This window comes from Triturus cristatus, chromosome 4_1, assembly GCF_964204655.1.
Source record: "Triturus cristatus chromosome 4_1, aTriCri1.1, whole genome shotgun sequence".
In the NCBI taxonomy this organism is placed as follows: Eukaryota; Metazoa; Chordata; class Amphibia; order Caudata; family Salamandridae; genus Triturus; species Triturus cristatus.
Genome location: NC_140585.1, coordinates 742,787,416 through 742,801,891, shown reverse-complemented (window position 1 = coordinate 742,801,891; position 14,476 = coordinate 742,787,416). Strand labels below are relative to the sequence as shown.

General features: G+C 42.3%; 1 protein-coding gene across 1 annotated transcript in view; it reads right to left on the bottom strand.

Annotated features, from left to right (window-relative positions):
* Nucleotides 1-14,476, bottom strand: part of LOC146855449 (stabilin-2-like) — a 1,111,419-nt gene that overhangs the window by 779,078 nt on the left and 317,865 nt on the right. The window contains exons 14-15 of the mRNA XM_085653245.1: nucleotides 6,687-6,749; nucleotides 6,468-6,584 (exon numbers count right to left, since the gene is read on the bottom strand). Coding sequence (XP_085509371.1) covers nucleotides 6,468-6,584; nucleotides 6,687-6,749 — 180 coding nt within the window. The remainder of the gene's footprint in view (nucleotides 1-6,467; nucleotides 6,585-6,686; nucleotides 6,750-14,476) is intronic.

Here is a 14,476-nt window from a genome sequence, read left to right as displayed (position 1 = left end):
GGGTCCCTGGGAGCCAACTAGCCCACCAGGTACCTCCAGTATGCACCAGGGAGCTGCGTTGCAGAGAAATGTTCAGAGGCCACGCCCCTTTTTACAACACTGCAACGCAGCTCCGTGGCGCTTACTGGATGTACCTGGTGACTAGTTGGCCCCCAGGGGACCTCAGGATTGAAGAGGAATTAATTCCCCAACTTAAAACGTCATTGTAACCTTTGGTTTTTTCTGTGAATTTCTGTGGTTTTTTAACTAGTAGTCGCGTATACAGAGTGGTGGAGAAAGGTGGCTGAGCGTCCAATCAGCTCTCAGGAATTCCGCCGTGTAGGACTTACATGAGGTACCAGGAGGGCTTCCTAGCCCCCAAGGTCCCTCAGGAGTAAAGAGGACTCCATCCCCCAACCAGTAGTGCACCATGAGCCACATCTGCAGAGTGATGTAAAAAGGGGGCTTGGCCTTTGAAGGCCTCTTAGCAATCCCGCTGTGTGAGACTTATTGGAAATACTAGGTGGGGTAGTTGGCCCTCAAGGATATCCTTGGGGGTAACTACCCTTTCTGTTGCCTCCAGTAAGTCCAATACAGCAGGATTACTGAGACCAGGTAGGAGGCCAAGCCCCCTTTCACCACCACTCTGTAAACACACCTCCTGGTGCATTAATAGTATAGGGATAAAGTCCCCTTGGCTATTGAGGTTCCTAAGGGCAAACTAACACTCCTTTTACCTCCAGCATGTGGGTTTCCTGAGAGGTTTTTGGGAGCCATGCCCCCTTTCTCCACCACTCTGCAAACATGCCTCCTGGTGCACTACTAGTTGGGCGATGAAGTCCCCCTTGGATCTTGAGGGTCCTTGGGGGCCAACTAGCCCTCCTGTTACCTCCAGTAAGACCCACACAGCTGGATTGCAGAGAGATCGCAAAATGCCGCACCCCCTTTCTCCACCACTCTGCAAGCGCACCACCTGGCGCACTGCTGCTTGGGGCAAGAAGTCCACTTTAGTCATAAGGGCCCTCAGGAGAGAAGGGAACCTCATCTCCCCATCGGCAATGTGCAAAGAGGCCCGTATTCGGAGCAGTGTAGAAAGGGGGAATGGCCTCCAACCACCTCTCAGCAATCCCAGGCAGTCTCCAGGGAGGTGGTGTTCCTGGGTTTTTGATAAGCCCTAGGAAGGGGACCCATGCACCCCTCTCCTATAGTTAGCATATGGCCCCGGGACCTGGCTCACCCAGGGGTTATTTTATAGCACGCGTGGGAGTCGTGCTTGCTTTTTTTTTAAATGTTGCAGCAGATTCGCGGATCTGTAGCAAAAATTTCAAAAATGCTTTAAACCCTTGTTGGGTCCCTCAGGGACCCACCCACACCAGATCTGGTGGTCAAGGTATTCCTACCCTGCCCCCTTTTCTTTTTTTAAAACTTTTTTTCTGGGATTCGGCTTCAAGCCAAGCCAAGTCTCAAGATGGCTGCCAACACTTCCTGGTTGAAGTGTTGGCAGGCAATCAAATTTTAGTAGGATTCGCGAGTCCACTGCAAGACCCAGAGATATCTATATTTTTTAAAGATAAATATCTAAAGAACTACTGAATGGATTTACACTAACTCACAAAAAGCATGCTTTCTGGACCAACATCTAGCTTTCTGGTGTAATTCCATTCAGAAGTTTGAGCTGCAGACGTGTTCAAAAAATGAAAAATCTCCATAGAATTAACATGGGGAAAATACGTTTTTGGGACCCCCCTTTTTCTCAGCCCCCGCTCGACAGATCACCCTGAAACTTTCAACACAGCAGCTGAACCAAAAAGAAGATGTCTTGTTAACATTTTGTGGAGATTCGCCATGCAGCACCAAAGTTATTAGCAAAACAAAAACGCTTTTCCTATGGAAACTTAGGTCCTAACTATAACTACCTACTAGCAACTGCCAGTAGGTTATATATATATATTTAGTTAGATAAACAGACAGACAGACAGACAGACAGACAGATAGACAGACAGACAGACAGACAGACAGACAGACAGACAGACAGACAGAGGGGGGGCTGAGAAAAAGGGGGGTCTCTAAAAGTGCTTATCCCATGATAATTCCAATTGAGATTTTAGACAAGACTACAGCCCGAACCCATGAACAGAATTACACCAAATTTGGCAGAAAGCTAGATCTTGGCCTAGTGTGCTTTTTGTGATTTGGTGTAAATACGTTCAGTAGTTTTTGAGATATTAATGGAAAAAAAATACAGATATATAGGGACACAGACCCTCCGTGGATCCCCTGGGGGGATCCGCAATGCAACGCGCCACCAGCAACGTCATGATTGGCTGGTTGCAGCCAGAGTAGAAAGTTGTGGCCGCCATTTTTGATATCAGGAAATGGTCCCGGTTTAGAAAACTTCAGATGTAATGAAGTAGAAGGGGTCAGTGTAGAGGTACCCTGGCCCCATGAGTGCAATATAGGGGCCTGTTAGGGACCCCGTGATGGATCAGAAAGTACCCCACAGCGTTTTCAGAACGCGCAAGGGATTGCGGATCCATAGCGACGTTCAGCACAGACCCTGTGTAAAATAACAGCGGATTCGCAAATTCTGCTGAAAAACATGCACACACACAAACTCTCTTACTCATTCATATACCCACTAACAGACCTACTCAGATACTCTTACACCCATCCACAGACCCATTCAGATACTGTCACACCCACTGGTAGATTCACTTAGACCATCTCACATACACTCACAAACGCACTCACACACTTATGCACCCAGTCACACATCCACTTGGACACTAACACCTACTTACATACCCACTCAAACACTTTAACACCCGGTCACAGACCCACTCAGACACTCACACACCCAGTCACATACCCATCCAGACACCATCACACCTAGTCACAGACCCACTCAGGTAGTCATACACCCAGTCACAGACCCCCTCCCAGACTGTCACACCCAGTCACAGACCCACTCAGACACTCATACACCCACTCACAGACTACTCAGACACACTCACACCCACTCACTGACCCACTCAGACACACTCACACTGACCCAGACACACCCACGCCATTCACTAACCCGCTCAGACACACAAACACCCACTTACAGACCCACTCAGACACTGTCACACCCAGTCACAGACCTACTCAGACACTCATACACCCACTGGTACACTCACTTACACACTCTCACACCCAGTCAGGCACCCACTTGGACACTCAAACACCCACTCACAAACCCACTCAGACACACACACTCACTCACAGATCCTCTCAGACACTATCATACCCACTCACAGACCCATACAGCCACTAACACACTCACAAAACCACTCACACACCCACTCACAGATACTGTCACTCACACACCCACTCAATTACCTATACAGCCACTCACACACCCACACTCAAAGGTTACAGGAAATAAAATGTAAAAAAACCTTAGAAATTCACTATAAAAAAACAAAGATTACAGGGATGTTATAGTTATGAAACAGAATTAAAAAAACCTTAGAAGTTTACAGAAAAAAACAAAGGTTACAGGGACATTATAGTTAGTCTCAGATTTCACTCGTGCAAACCATTAAAATTAAGCAGTTATAGTTACCTGAAGGAACTATAATTTACACCCAGCAATGCACTGTTTATTGACCTCACATGTTGCATCACTCATAACATGGTCAGTGACATCACTCTTGACCTCTCAAATTACATCACTGATGACATCATCCAGTGAGTGTAAGTGTTTTGTAAACGTTTCTGCGACTTAAAGAGAGATACTAAGCTACTGCATACATTAAATTACCATTTTTTCTGTACCACTAAAGAGTGATGCTGTTTCTAACATATGCCATCTGAGTGGCTGTGTGACTGTCTGTGTCAGTATGTGTCGGAGTGCTTTTTCCCCTGAATATGTACACAAAGCTACTGAAAAAAAACAAAGGGTAAGGTGATGTTATAGTTAGAGGAAAATGAATCCTTCATTGACAACATAATGTTTTAAACATACAAAACCAGTGAAATTCACCAGTTATAGTTATCACAAATAACTAGAACTCGTGCCCTAAGCTAACAATAACTCACGGCCCATTCATACACAGTTTTCTCATCAACAGTTTCATTGCAAAATTGCAAATGTTGCAGTGATATTATCAATGATGTCATAAAAGATGTCATGAGTGATGTGTTGGGTAATTAGTATTGCATTGGAAAATGATTGTAAATTGCATGATTAAGATTTTTTTAAAATATTTGTTTATATATGTTTTTATAGAAATGTTAGTATTTTCTAATTGGTTGTAGAGCATTTTGGAGACAATAGGTGTTTTTTCCCCAAATAATTCATAAGTAATTAAACAAGTATATATGTCAAAGTAAACATTGGATGTTTTCGTTCGTATTATGTATTAGTTTGAGGGAGCCTCTTTATTTCAAAAATAGTTTTTATTAGTTCTATTTTTATTAACAATTCTGTTACATTTCTGTATGCATTTTATTTATTTTCCAATTTTAAGATATTTTAATGATTTGTATTTGTTTTAAATTGTGTAGTATAATTTCTTAAATATCTTTTAATGGTAACTTCAATTATTTGGGTATATACATATATAAATATATATTTCTTTTTATGGAGTTTTATATAGCGCAAACTTGACCCGGCATCGGGTATCAGAGCACTTTACATAGCACCAGTTGTGTTACATTAGGACACATTTATTTTTGTTGGGCATGGGGAGATTAAGTGATTTGCCCAGAATCACAGGATGTTCAGCGTCATTGCCGAGACTCGAACCGGATTCCCCAGATTCGAGGTCGACCGCCCTAGTCGTTAGGCCAACTCCTCTCCCCTGAACGTAACTTTTAAAATTCAGGCACGTTTCCCTTTGTTTGGTAGACTGTAGTTAGAATACTAAATATGACCTCCCCCAGTGTATGCACGTTCCCAGAAGTTTGTCAAAATTGACTTCTAATAGTAAATCTAACCCTCTCTCCTCAATGTATGCATTTTTCCCAGTGCTAGTTGAACAGAAGTTAGAATAGTAAATTTACCCCCCTCAAATGTATTCATGTTCTCCAATGTTTGTTAAACTAGAGTTGGAGTAGACTCCCTTAATGTATGCTCTTTCCCCGGTGTTTGTTAAGCTGGAGCTTGAGTAGTAATCTGTCCCTCTTAATGTTTATACTTTCCTCAATGTTTGTTCAACTGAAGTTAAAATAGTAAATCTGACCCCCCCCCAAACAAATTGTATGTGTTTTCCCAATGTTTTTGGATTAGAGGTAGGTTATTATTTTGCACTTCATTCTGTTTTGTATACAAAAGATATTTTGAGTGTATTTCATTGAAAAGTATATGTATATATTTCCATTATATATATTTTTTAATTATTTAAATTATGTGACTTAATATTTACAAAGAATATTTTTCTACATATTTTAAAATTTATTTTTATGTTTGAATAAATATAGGTTTTAAGTGCTTTCAAATTTATTAAAAATTATATATGCATATTTTGGTTTAATACTTAATAGAAATTAATATATTTTGTATTTACAAACTGTACTTATTCGTAAATATTTGCATAAATCAATGCTATACTTCTTATATTAACTATTAAAAATATTTTATAATCACATGTAATTTTTGCGAATTCACTTTTGAAGTAACCAAAATAGTGTTACAGGTTTTTTATTGATGTATTTTTTTAAACATATTACATTTCAAAGTTTAATGTAACTTTTTTTTTAAATGTCAATAATTGTAGCCAATGCAGTGTTAATATTGGTCTATGATATTTTAGCAGTCGCTATTCTAGTACCATACATTATAAGTATGCACATTCAATATTTTCTTGGTTAATATCTTGACAATATTTTTGTGCCACAATACATTGTGGTCTATATTCTGTCATACAACTGATTTCATCACCTAAATGTCAGGCACTCTAACAACAGGTGCTACTCCTATTAAGCTCTATGGTACTCATTTTATTGAGCTCAGTATGATGAGAAGATGGGAGGATCGACAAGGAGGCAGAGGTGCAACTAGAGCCACATTTTGGGGGTAGCTACTAAAGCTTTTGGGGGTAATGATTCTTCCAGCAATATGCAGAGTGGAGATTCAGGGGCTTTAAGAAGGGGTGAAAACACAACAAAGCCTAGTGAGCAAGTACATGGTCTTTTAAAGACCTGTGAAGTACTCGGGTGCGCCTGTGTGAGTGTCCAGGAAGCCGTCTCAGTCAGACGAGGGGGCTGAAGCCCATTGAGCCCAATGGGTGTTGCGCGCTTGCAAGGAGGTGTACCTGTGAAATATAAGTTTCACAGAGGTATCTGCAATGAATACAGTGGTTCAGCAACCTGTCTTACCGGGTATCCTTGAAAAGCCCTTCTTTCCAAAAGGTAACATTTCTTTTAAACTCACGCAACATAGGTAGTGCTAGTATGGAAAAGTTGAAATTTTGCAATCTGTCCCGCTGTTGTAAAATTCTCACCTCGGTGGAACGCAGATATTCCAGAGCATTATCTTTCATTTCGTCCAGAGCGGTATTGCTTGGAGCAAAGACGGTGTAAAGTCCGGTGCTTGCCAATTGCCTTCCCACATCACTGCCCTGTTGACATATGATCAAACAATAAATTCTCCCATAATATAGAATTTACAGTCATTTGGTGATGCATCAAATCTATGTATTTATTTGCTGTAACCATCTTACCGCTAATAATGATGTAAACCTGTTGTATCTTCCATTGTCTTCAAGTATGCTCATAATTGATTCCTAAAAAAATATATTGTGCATATGAAAGATCATGTATGTTTTCATAAAATGCATAAATATCCTGTGACTATAAACACGCTTTAGGGTAAGCAAATTTGTTCTATTCTCTTTCTTTGATTGAAGATTTATAGAGCGATTATTCACCCAAGGACCATCCTTGCACAGAATGTTTTTCTTCAAAAGCAGAGGCAGCATGGGGTGGTGTCATAGAACACAGCTACTAGTCTTTAGAGAAGATGAGCTCCCCTTGTTTTCACAAACTTTGCCCCCTCAAGTAACCATTGCACCTCTTAATAAGATGAGCATAAAGTTTAAGCGTTCCCCACAGTGCAAAAGTGAGAACCTACACAAGTCTGAATCTTAAAGGTTCTTTTCTCAATCAGTGTTCTTTTCTCAAGAACCACTCAGAGCGGAGCTCTAACATGTCAGAACCGATTTACCGACAGTGAATAGAAAGTAGCAAATGCAGATCCTGGTTTTAGGACCTGGCTCATGGTGGAAATACGAGGCCTTTAGGAAACAGGCGGGGAGAGCCTCACAATCATTAAGGACCTCTGAGTAGTCTGGTTTTCCAAACAGAGTGGGTGAGGGAACAAAGGTATGGTGGATGTCTGCTACGCAGAAATGAAAGCTCTATATATCTCCATTTCTTTGCTGGAGCAGTGTCATTTGTTGAAACTTAATGGAATACATAGTACATAGCCATCAACAAATCGTAAAAGAAAGTTTATTTCCACAAGGAAAAAAGAGGATTTTATCACATCCAGCAGAGATAAAAGTTATTTAAACTTGAAACTCTAAACTTTACCAGGATCTTTCCCAACATGCATTCGGGTACATATGGTCTTTAATGCCAGTAAAAGGTAAAATTTAGGCTGAAGAGATTAAATATTGGAAAATGTTTTGCCATGGCCTGCCATTCATCTTGAAATGTGGCACCTAGCAATGACTATGCTGCACTAAGCCACTCTCACAAGAAACCCAGAGGGAAGAGAGATGGTGACTCTGGATCCATGCACAATGGATTGAAGAGGAGGTGGCCTTTAAAACTAAAGCACCCCAGACTGGTCAGATACACCAAGAAAGAAAACAAAACTAATCTTCAACTTGGCCCATCTGGAAACCCAATTTCTATATCAGTTGCTGAGCAAAATGAAAATAAGAGTCAGAATAGGTCCTGGTAAAACTAAGCAAAGGTCCTTCAGTGCCTGTGGACTAGAATGAAATTCAATGAATGTAGTATATATCTCTCTTTCCCTCTCCAACCTCCTCCCCCTCTCCCTCTCAGTCTAAGTCGCTCTCTCTCTCTCTCTCTGTCACACTCTTGATTCTCTCAGATGAGCAAGAGCCTGGGGAGAACAAGGATGGAAACCATGGAGGATAACAACCTTTGATAAATGTTCTGAAGATTGCATGAAATGAGGACACAGGTGGATGGGTAGAGATTGGAAATGGTGGTCATCAGGTCTGAAGGCAATTAATCTCAGGTCAGAGTACTCAGATCTGTGACGGTATAATCAGTAACAGTTCACGCAGATTTAACCAAACAAACTATACAGCAAGTGCTTTCATTTTGCTGGACTTGTTGATTATAATACCCATTTAACGTTCAAAAGATGTACACTAAGGGGCATATTATCAAGACAGGCGATAAAATTATCTCCACTTTAGCGGCAGAAAACTGCAGCTAAAACGGTGATAATGGGCTTGATAATATGCTCTATGGAATTCCAATTGAAGCTCAGGTTAGATGTCCTTCACATTGCCTGTCTTGATAATATGCCCCAATATGGGTTTAGGCCATGCGATGAACATAGACAAAGTACCACATACAAAGTTATTTCAATGCTGTATTTCTGGGCACAGCAGTGAATTCTCGCCTTCAGTACTGCAAAGCTCACAGTATACAGGACTCCAGTTAGTGCAAAATGTTTATTTTATTTGACGGAGTTTTATATAGTGCGAACTTAACCCAAAGGTATTGGGTATCAGAGCGCTTTACATAGCACCAGTTGCGTTACATGAGGACATATTAATTTTTTTAGTTTTTGTTAGGCACAGGGAGATGAAATGATTTGCCCAGAATTACAGGATGTTCAGCGTCGTTGCTGAGACTCAAACCCAGTTCCCCTGATTCGAGGACGATCGTCCTAGCCGTTAGGCCAACTCCTCTACCCAATGCTGCAGTGAATCTAGCTTTTAGCATGAAAAACTGCAATCTAGATTTCAAAGCAAATATATCTTTGCACTTGGTTACTTGTTTGAGAGAGAATTCTCCTTACATTATCTGAGCCCTCTTTTGGATTGTGGGGGCCCTAGGCCAAATGCATTTCCGGATCCCCATTCGGAACAGTTTGAATTTGTGATCCAATTTTAGATCTTTCTTGACCTCTTTGGCCAAGTCATTGAAAGTGCACAGGCACTCTGGTCCAAATTCCGAATGTGTTTACGACTAATATTCCGGGACAGAGTGTGTGTGTTCACAATTGTAACACAACAGCAGCGCACCAATATTATTGCAAATAATCTCTGTGACCCCCTCTCATTTCTCATATGCGAGCTCCTGTTTTGATCTAAATTAATCTTATTTTATGGATGTTGAATGAAATATAAACACATTTCTCTGTAAAATGTCCATAACAGACTCCCACCGATCACCCACATTAAAAAAATAAAGGAAAACGATATTTAAAACAATCTGTCAAAGAATTATTCAAGGTCATCAGGGCAATACTCTTTTCAGAGCAGAACTGGCTCTATCATGCCAGATCCCACTTTGTCCATGTCTTCAAACGTCTCAGTAAAATGTTTGGCATTGCTTCTTATTAACTTCCAAATATCGTATACCTTGCAAACACACTTATGCAAGAAGCTTAGTCCCTTTTGGTTGCCTTCCCATCACTTAATCCGGTGAGATGCCACTCGGACCAGGCTTCCTCGTCCTTGAAAGCTTTCCTTAATGACCTGAGATCCACCATGCCTTCTCCTGAATGACCTGAGATCCACCATGCCTTCTCCTGAATTACCTGAGATCCACCATGCCTTCTCCTGCTACTTTCAAACTCGAGTGACTGCTTCCAGTTTCTGGGGAATCTCTATGTGAATGTGTTCGACTTTCCATCATCTGTTATTTTGTTTTTGCTTCTAGGCTGCAGGTGGTTAACTGATGAGTGCAGTAATGTTCTAGTAGAATATGTAAATATAAGGGCATATATATGAGATTTGTCTCACAGTGCACTCCAGCAAGTCATCTTGCTGTGCTGTACTGCATGATGGGGAAAGGGCAGGAATGCACCGTATTTAAAAGAATACGGCGCATTCCTATCGTTTCCCCTGCACTGGCACCTTTTTGGCTGCTTAGCGCCAACGCAGGCACCCTTGCAACATAGTGCAAGGGTGCCTGTGTTGCAGGGGTACCTTCCTGCACAAAAACAATCCTGAGAGGCAGAGACAGCAAATGTAAAATAAAACAATGTTCTTACATCATTTTATTTGACATTTGCCAGCTCTTAGCCAGTGCTGTAGGGAGGGGCAGGGCCTAGGCATGGGAGAGGGGAGGAGGATTGCTATGTGCACTTCACTCCCTAAATGCTCAGGTGTGTTCAGCCGGCCATCTCAGGCCGACCAAAACACACATGTGAACCTTAACCACCTTAAGCTCAACCCCGGCAAGACAGAATTAGTCCTGCCGGGAAAGAGCGAGATCATGTGGGGCCCACACTTCTGGCCTACTGATCTTGGACCACCCCCCACTCCCTCACCTTCAGTGAAAAGCCTGGGAGTCACTCTAAATTCCGACCACTCGCTTAGGGGACAAGTGGGGACAGTAGTCTCCTCATGTGTTTTCCAACTGAGGAAAATAAGAAAAAATGCCCATTTGCTGACTCACTAGGCCCTCATTCAGGCAGTGATAACCCTCGTACTATCATGTCTCGACTTCTCTAACTCCATCTACCTCGGTCTGCCTATGTACCTACTCAAACGTCTACAAATAGTACAGAACCAGGCAGCGAGACTGATATTTAAGCAACCTAAATGGCAGTCTGCCAGCCCCCTGCTAGCCAAACTGCACTGGCTACCCATCGCCCAACGTGCAGCTTTCAAGACCGGATGCTTACTTTTCAAGGCCTTGCACTGCAGGAGTTCCAAATTTATCATCCGTCTGATTGAAAAACATGTCCCACGCCGTAACCTACGGTCTGCCCATGTCAGGTTACTAACCATCCCAGTCATCAAACTCAAACGCCAGGGATGGTGCAGGTTCTCCTACCTTGCCCCGAGTTTCTGGAACTCTCTGCCGTCAGACATCAGGATGCAGGACAACTTGATGGGGTTTAGAAAGGCTCTCAAAACCTGGCTGTTTGCGCAGACCTACGCATAGCTCTCCCCGCCGTGACACACTCAACAATTAGCGCCATGAAACCTTTTGGTGACAGTGCGCTTTATAAGCTCTTATTAACATAACATAACATAACATAACATAACATAACATAACATGTGCACTTAGGTTTTCTCCAGCTCAGCTGCATTGAGCAGTCAGGCTGGAGAAACTCCACAGACTCCCTGGCCTGACCAGGTCGTCTTTTGAGCCTGCTGACGCCAATCCACAAGCTGCTCTACAGCACAGGAATTGCCTGGGAGTCTGTCCCAGGGGCTGCTGGGACCCGGGAAGAAGAGGAGATGCGGCATGACGCTAGAGGCGGCCAGCGGCTCAGATAAGTTTAAAAAATAAATTACAATATATTATTTCTAACTTCCACTTCCCGCGTGACCCCCCACGCTCCCCCTCCTGCCTTACCATGCTTTATTTGTGCGGGCCGCCACTGTTTGCAGCACACATAGATATGAGGAAGTAATGAGGAGAAATAAAATATATTTCCCTCGCTACGCCTCTCCTGGGAAGGTTATCTTTTTGGCGCATTCCTATATTTACCAGTTCTGGTAAATCTAGGAATGCCTCAAAAACCATGGGAGTTGCGTGAGAACACCCATGCAACACCCATGCAACACCCATGGGACAGCTCCCTAACACTGAATTGGGCAATGCAGTGATTTGTGTAGCCTTGCTCTACACAAGATTTATGAAACCACTCAGGGCCTCTCAAATTGGCCTTGCTTGCCTTCATAAATCTCGTTTTTTAGTTGCGTCGCGCATGTACCACATTGCGTGACACAAGCGTGATGCAACTGGTGTCATAAATATAGCCCATAGTCACTAGTAGTAATAATATTAGGATAAGGGACTGCTGGTCTATTTTCTGGAGCAACGAGGAAACAATCAAAAAACATGAGTGATATTGTTCTCTCGTGTTCAAGAATATAGGTGTGGATCATCAGAGATCGCTTATGGGCCCAGGATATGGACGCAAATGCATGTAATTTCCACTTCAAATTTTTAGGGCTACAATGAGGAAGAAACTAAAATGAACATTTTATAGAGAGAAGAGTGAGGATACACCTGATGACCTTTAACTGACAAAACAAATAACAAAATTGAAGACTACATTATCTTTCAAGGTCACAGGTGAATTTCATTAAAGTTAATGCAGAAATGAGTATCTGTGAAGAAGGGGAAAAGGTCACCTTCTAGAAAGTGAAGTTAAGGGACTACCATGATACTTTTCTTGATATCCTAAAACAAGTGCCACTTGTACATAATGGAAACATACCAAGGACAGGAGGACAGTAATATGGGGTATAATTAAATTCCAGCAGAGGGAAGTAAACTTATTAAAAGTGTAGTCTTGAAATGCTATTTATAGCGTCTAGAAGCATACACTCTCTCTTTGGCTACTTGGTTCACAGTCACAGGGGTAGTGGATTACACTGATGGAACAGTTGTGTCACCCTCACAGGGACAGCTGGGACATGACTCACAGAAGCAGCTGAGCCACCCTCACCTGGGCAGCTGAGTCACACTCACAAGGCGAGCTGGGTCACACTCATACATGAACAGCAAGAACTAACACGCCGAAACATCGTGAATTCTCAAGCAGGGAGAGCAGGCTGAAACAATTGCAATACAAATAACCCCAATGTGTATATGGTGACAGGAGGACAGTAATATGGGGTATAATTAAATTCCAGCAGAGGGAAGTAAACTTATTAAAAGTGTAGTCTTGAAATGCTATTTATAGCGTCTAGAAGCATACACTCTCTCTTTGGCTACTTGGTTCACAGTCACAGGGGTAGTGGATTACACTGATGGAACAGTTGTGTCACCCTCACAGGGACAGCTGGGACATGACTCACAGAAGCAGCTGAGCCACCCTCGCCTGGGCAGCTGAGTCACACTCACAAGGCGAGCTGGGTCACACTCATAAATGAACAGCAAGAACTAACACGCCGAAACATCGTGAATTCTCAAGCAGGGAGAGCAGGCTGAAACAATTTCAATACAAATAACCCCAATGTGTATATGGTGATGTTCTAAAGGTGACAACGTCAAACATTGACAAATTTACACACACACAGTGTCACTCATGGACCAGAGACAAAGATCCACTTTATGGCATACAAACTGACACCAGGTCACTGTTGGCACAATTTGCAAAATTAAAAAATGTGAAAATAAGTTGCATTCTTGCATTATTTATATCTAATCACATGATTACCACACCCTGGATGAGGAAGGGGTTTCCAGCAGCGGCCCATCCAGGTAAGAGCGGTGGGGTGGTGTGGCCGTGTGGGGAGTGCTTCAACAGACGATGACGAGGGAAAATTATATAAATAATTAAATTTCCCTCGTCATCGTCTGTTGAAATACCCCTCACAAGGCCCCACCACCCCACCGCTCTTACCTGGACTGGCCATGGCTGTGGCTTTCGTCTTTGAGTTGTGAGTAAAAAACCTAACTTTGTGATTCAAGGCAGAGTGTCAGCTTGAGCAGCTGCTATATGAATGAAATTAAATGAGGATTTATAAAGCGTTCTACTACCCGGAGGTGTCTAGACGCTAAGCCAGAAGGAAGAAGTCAAATCCTCTCAATTCAGACAGCAGCTACGGATTAATGATTAAAGAGCCATGTTTTTAGTGCCTTTCTGAATGTCAGCTGATCAGTGTTTCTTTTAATGCTGAGGGGCAAGGAGTTCCACAGTCTAGCAGAACAGACCACACAACTTTTAACTCCCCACAAAGACTTATTAAATCTAGGAATCACTAGCTTATTTGCTGAAGCAGATCGGAGAGGCCTAGCTGGAATGTAGCATAGACATTTTTGGTGAAGATATTCAAGGCCTCTAATATGCAGAGACTTGAAGCTGATACATAAAGCCTTGAAGTCAATGCGCCTCCTAATAGAAAGCCAATGAAGCTGAGCAAACGATTGCAACACGGATTTGTGTTTGGGAGTACCCAGCAGTAGGAAGGCTGCAGCATTCTGTAGACTCTGTAGCTTATTAAGAAATATTTTCTGGATGTTCATAAAAAGGGTGTGTTAGAAATGGGGGTCTCTAGTTGGCAGAGGTAGGTACCTTTGTCCAAATAGGGACCCTTGCTTCTAGTCAGGGTAAGGGGGATACACTTCTAAAATAACCCCTGCTCACCCACTAGGTAGCTGGGCATGAGCAGACATGCTTATCTCAGGGGCAGTGTGTAAAGCATTTATGAACACACACAGTAATACAGTGAAAACACTACAAATGGACACCACACCAGTTTAGAAAAATAAGTAATCTTTATCTAAACCAAATAAAGACCAAACAACAAAAATCCACAATACAGTATTA